Source organism: Acanthamoeba castellanii, assembly GCF_000313135.1.
Source record: "Acanthamoeba castellanii str. Neff unplaced genomic scaffold scf7180000084770, whole genome shotgun sequence".
Classification (NCBI taxonomy): domain Eukaryota; phylum Discosea; order Longamoebia; family Acanthamoebidae; genus Acanthamoeba; species Acanthamoeba castellanii.
The window spans coordinates 62,549-67,874 of record NW_004457532.1 but is presented as its reverse complement, the minus strand read 5'-3'; the positions used below and the strand labels follow the sequence as shown (position 1 = coordinate 67,874).

Genomic DNA, 5,326 nt, shown 5'->3' with positions numbered 1-5,326 from the left:
GTGCAAGTGCGCCACTCATGGTGTGGGTGGGGTGTACAGCTTGGGTCGGATGGGGCGATGCAGCAGCTGTTGACGCAGTGCACGCGCCTGCGAAATCTCACCATCACCAACAGCTCGCTCGTCAAGACCCTGGGGCTTGTCGCTGCTCGTCTGCCCGGCCAGCCCGTCACCTGCATTCCCCCGCTCGTCCTCCAGGCTCTCAAGTATCTCCCTCCACTCGTGTTCTAGCTGTAAACGACCATGGTCTAACCACCTTCGTGCCAGGCTGCGAAGCTGCGCGAACGTCAACAACTCCACCCTGGCGCTCATCGGCCGCGCTTGCCCCGACCTGCGCGAACTCACCCTGACCGGATGCAGGAAGCTCTTAGACGAAGGCCTGTGCCGCTTGGTGGGCCTGGAGGACCTCGTCCCGCAGCCCACCGACCCGTCGGCCTCGTCGTCCTTGGCGCCTGCTCTTGCGGGTCCGTTGACGGTCGTAGCGCAGCGCTCTGAGGTGACTGCCGAGCCGGCGGCGGGCTGCACGCGACTCGAGAAGCTGGTGCTCCGGGGATGTTACCTTCTCACGAGTTCTGCCGGCGCATCGAGGGCAGCGGATTCATGAGCTGGACCATGGGTCCGCAGCTCCCGCTCGAGGTGCTGGACCTGCAGGGGCTGGAGTACCTAACCGACAGCGCCCTCGAAACGCTGGCGACATCGGACCACGCCGGCCTCTTGGCCGAGCTGGACCTGCGCTCGTGCCCCCTGGTCTCCAACCGGGGGCTCCACTTCATCACCGCCACCGCCACCAACCTGCGCACGCTGCGGCTCGAGGCCCAGGAGGAGATCGACGGCGACGGCCTCGCGCTGGTCCAGCGCCGCCTCGGCCACAGCCTCACCACGCTCGACCTCGAGCGCATGCCGGGACTCACCGGAGGTGCTGTCTGGGTAGGTCTAAGTAGTAATAAATCCATGCCGTGCAACCAGGCCTGGAATACAAAACAATGGGTAGCCACTGGGGGTCTACACCCCACATATGATTCATGTTGTTGAAGCTGGAGGGCAGGCTCACAATGTCAAGCAATGCAGATGAAGATCTGGATGGGAAGGGACAGGCTCATTTTTGTGGCTGTTGCCATTGGATGAGAAAGGCAGCAGCCACACATGCAAGCACTGTCACTGCCACAGCAACAACCCACCCTGCATGCCATACACAGGTTTGTCACCAAAACCACTGGTGGAGTCAACACAACAGTACCTAATCTCCACATACATGTATGTGCTTCTTAAATCATCAACAAAATTAATTTGACAGGGTGTTAGAACAATAGAAGCCACCCAGTAAAGGAGATGGTACAATCTTTGGCAAAAAATGTCTGAAGAAAAAACCAAATGAAAAAGAACAACAACACTGATAGGGATGGCACCTGGCCAAAATTGCACTACTGCTGAGTCAACCTCAACAGTAGGAAGAAGGGATGGATTGCTAGGACACAGGAGAGGAAGAGTGGGGAGGGGGGATAATGGGGGTGGGGGGTGGCATGGTGCATTGTGAGTGTGGCTTGGGTGGTGGTGATTTGAGTGAGAAGTGGGGTGGGTGTGGTTGGGTGGGGAGGGGCAATGTGGGAGAAAAGCCTATGGATGAAGCTGCAGCTTAACAGAGTCTGTTTTTGGTTGTTGTTCTTAGCCTTGCTGTTGCATGGCAACAATTTTAATACAATTTTCTTTTTCACTCCAGGACAAGGAAGTGAGCCAAGGTGGGTGACATCGCCCAGGCCAAGCTGTCATCGGTCACAGTGATGATGCACGTCCGAGGATCGACAGAGGTAGTTTCGTTCCTACCGGCCGTGGGCACGCGGAGGAGTGTGGCCGCCGTGTGGGGTTTGCCGCCCGGCTGCTGCGCGCGTTTGTTGCTCGTGATCACCATGATGTGCTCCTCCTCGGGGAACTGCTCCGCCAGGTAGCGCCTCTTGCTGATCAGCGCCTTGATGTCGTCACTGTAGCTGAGCGCGTCGTCTGCAGGTGCCCCAATCTGCGTGTGCTTGGTGTCGATGTAGACCCGTACGTTCTACACACGCCACATGGGGATGAGGAGCTTAGCCAAGTGTGGGACACAAGAACCATCCGCCAGAGAAAGGGGGAGGGAAACTACACGAACCTTTGGGGGGGTGTGCGAAAGCTGCTCATTCAGCACACCGTCTACGGCATTGGACCCCGAGAGGAGCAAGGCGTATGGAGAAGTGCTCCCCAGCTCGACTGTGGTGCCGTCTTCGAGGATGACGGAGGTGGGCGGCACCTCCTTCGAAGCTTGTGGCCCCCCACCCTTGGCTGCCCTCCACCACACTCCGGCTCCGGCAGGCTCTGAGACGTGGCGCACAGTGGCCGCCGGTACGAAGCTCAGCTCGGTGAGGGACGGATGACAGATGGTGCCGCAGAAGAGGTCGGCGGCGTCGACGTAGGTGAGCCCCTGCCGGCGGGCCCACTCGCTGGCGACATTGTGCCGCAGCACTCGGTGCTCGAGGGCTAGCTTCTCGAAGCTCGCGGCGGTGGGGTAGAAGTCGGCGAGTAGGCGGGAGGCCTCTTTGAGCAGCTGGTGGAGCTGGTGGCGCTGGTGGCGCTTGGATTTGACAGCGAGGTCGAGCGCCGCCTTGGCCAACACGAAGGGCATTCCATCACCGCGAGCTCCTGGACGTCCCAGGTGTTGACCCAGCTGTCTGGCTGGCCGGGATCGGATGGCGGCGGGGGGCGCAAATGCACGACACCGATCTTCTCGAGCTCGGCCACGGTGATGGGTCGTGGTGGTTGTTGCGGAGTGGAAGGCTCCTCGAAGGCGACCACCGATTCGCGAGTGACGGGAATGCCAGCGAGCGCCAGCAGGAGGCCAAACTGTCCAGAGCCCTTTCTGCCCCAGCTCTCGATGTTGAACGTGTTCCTGACTTCCTTGGTGAGCTCGGTCGTGATCTGGTTCAGGCGGAGGGGCTTGGAAGGCGAGCCCTGGGTCTTCAGAACGCGTTCGAGACACTCGAGCGCGCGCGCGTTGCCGCCGATGGTGGTGAGAAGGCGTTCGAACGGCTTTCCGCCCTTCTCGAGCCACTCCTGCCCGCTCACCATTTCCGGCTGGCCTGGTTGGGGCTCGAACCGGAACTGGAATGAGGCCACGATCTGGCGGACGGTCTTGGCTGAGAGGGGCGACAAGAGCACGCCGGTCGACGTGGCATCCGTCGCGTGCAACACCTCGGTCGCGTGGCGCGCGGCAGTGCCGGAGAGTGTGCCCAGAACGTAGAGTCCTTGGCTCTGGCTGATGGCGCCCTGCAGCGCGCGGTTGAGCGCGGTCGACAGAGGCTCCGGGGCCGACCGCACGCTAGACCCTCCACCATAGGGTGCCATGGTGTCGAACACCGACTGGATCTCGTCGATGGCGATGTGCAGCATACTTGGAATGCGTGGCGATGGATCATCCCTCGTAGGCGCCGCCTTGTGCTGCCGTATGGCGAAGAGCACTCTCCCCAGGGAGAAGGTGCCCCAGAGCGTGGGATCCTCTCTCACCTGCCACCGGAAGGCGTCATACACCTCGGAGTAGGGGACGTGCGGCCACCAGTAGTTGTGTGCCAGTCGCAGGCCGAGGATGACCTCCGGTGGCCACTCGGTCTCATCTACCTTGAGCGCCAGGCCGTTGTGTCGAATGTCCAGCACCACGGTCTTGCTATTCTTGAGCGCAGCGTGCAGGGATTCCACCTCGTCGTCAGGGGACCGGTAGGCTTTCGAGGCGTCAGACGTCAAGTAGTCGGCCAGAAGAGCCAGAAACTCGAGGTTGAAGCGGGTCTTGCCCACACCGCTCGCGCCGTGGATGAAGCCCGTCGACCAGGCCTTCTTGTCGTCGAAGTAGCCGCTACGATAGGCCTGCCAGCTTGGCTGGACCACGCCCCTCCAGAGCGCTTCGACGGAGTCCATGCGGTCCTGTGCCCGGTACAGGAAGTGCGTTGCCGTCGGGGGTGCCTTGAGCTTAGCGCTTGGCGGCGGCCAGCTCCATTTCGTCGACAGCTGCTTCAAGTACTCATGCGGGTCGCCTGCAGGTAGTGTGGTGGTGTGAGTAGATGTGCATGATGGTGCGTGGTGGTGCGTGGTGGTACGTTGGTGTGGGCCAGCCAGCTGGTCGCCAACGCTGATACCGTGGTTGGAATGAAGCTCCTGAATGATGGTGGTGATGATTGCATCGGTGAGATGAAAGAATTGAGGAGAAAAAGAGGGGGCAAAAAACCTCAGAGTAACGCTGTTGTTTTACCCCCACAAGGGCCGATCTGGCGAGGACACAACCTGATGAGGTGAAAAAGTGTCAGATCCAACGAAAGCTGCAGCAGCTAATGGAATGCGCAAGAAGTAACGGTACCTGTTGTGGAGAGATAACACGTTTTGGGAAGGAGGGAATGACTGCGCCGGAGGCAGGAAGCCCGAGCGAGAGAACGAGTTGACGCGACCCTACGCATTAAGAAGTCCACAATGAATCAGCAATTTTTTTTTTTGAATTCGGGGGCGTGCGTTGGTGGCGGGATTCGAACTGAGAAGTTACTCCGAACCTTGCGTGGGGCAAACCGTCCACCACACGATTGCAGATCAACAGTTTGATAGGGAGACATCGAAACGAAAAGAGAGGAGTGAAGATGCCACCTGCCATCTGCCCGAAATGCGGGGGCTCGGAATCGGACAGCTATGAAAATTCTCTCATCTGCCTGGCCTGTGGTTGGGTACGTTCATCTCCAACCCCCCCCCCCCCCCCACCAACCCAAACCCATCTAGCATCTGGCAATTCAATCTGTATGGTCTAATCGCGTTTTGGTTGCTCGCATTGATAGGTGCTGGAGGAAAGCAACATCGTCGTAGAACAGACCTTTTCCGAAAGCGCCGGTGGCAGCTCGGTTGCCGATGGCCAGTTCGTCTCCGCAACGGGGAGCTCCTTCCGTGGGTTCGTGTGCCCTACTTGTTCTTTGTCGTCAGATCCTTGAGCCTTTCATCTCACTGCTGGCTACCTGCGCTTGTGGTGGTCGTGGTGCAGCATGCGCGGTGTGAATCGCGAGTCGCGCGAGATAACGCTGGAGAACGCGAAGCGGCGGATCAGCAGCATGGCCGGCTCGCTGGGCCTGACCGCCCACCACACCGAGTCGGCCTTCCGCCTCTTCCTCCTCGCGCTCCAGCACAACTTTGTGCGCGGCCGCAAGTCCGAGTACGTCATCTCCTCCTGCCTCTACGTCGTCTGTCGACGAGAGAAGACCGCCCGTACGCCGTCCCCGCTCGCCACACAACCCATACAACCCCACGCACGACACACACATGACACACAATACACGGCCACGCC

At 60.0% G+C, this 5,326-nt stretch overlaps 2 protein-coding genes and 1 pseudogene across 2 annotated transcripts in view; 2 read left to right on the top strand and 1 right to left on the bottom strand.

The window, feature by feature from the left end:
- Positions 1 to 57: 57 nt before the first annotated feature.
- ACA1_262780 lies at positions 58 to 934 on the top strand (annotated as a pseudogene).
- Positions 935 to 1,705: 771 nt separating this feature from the next.
- Positions 1,706 to 4,460, bottom strand: ACA1_262770 (uncharacterized protein; the record flags this gene model as incomplete). Its single annotated transcript, XM_004341236.1, has 6 exons — positions 1,706 to 1,992; positions 2,173 to 2,623; positions 2,668 to 4,043; positions 4,107 to 4,164; positions 4,235 to 4,290; positions 4,364 to 4,460. The coding sequence occupies 6 exons, from the start codon at positions 4,458 to 4,460 to the stop codon at positions 1,706 to 1,708; spliced, it is 2,325 nt and encodes a 774-aa protein (XP_004341284.1).
- A 174-nt stretch (positions 4,461 to 4,634) lies between these two features.
- Positions 4,635 to 5,326, top strand: part of ACA1_262660 (transcription factor tfiib repeat domain containing protein) — a gene marked incomplete at both ends in the record, with an annotated part of 1,978 nt that continues 1,286 nt past the window's right edge. Inside the window, 3 exons of the mRNA XM_004341235.1 lie at positions 4,635 to 4,718; positions 4,827 to 4,936; positions 5,027 to 5,247. Coding sequence (XP_004341283.1) covers positions 4,635 to 4,718; positions 4,827 to 4,936; positions 5,027 to 5,247 — 415 coding nt within the window. The remainder of the gene's footprint in view (positions 4,719 to 4,826; positions 4,937 to 5,026; positions 5,248 to 5,326) is intronic.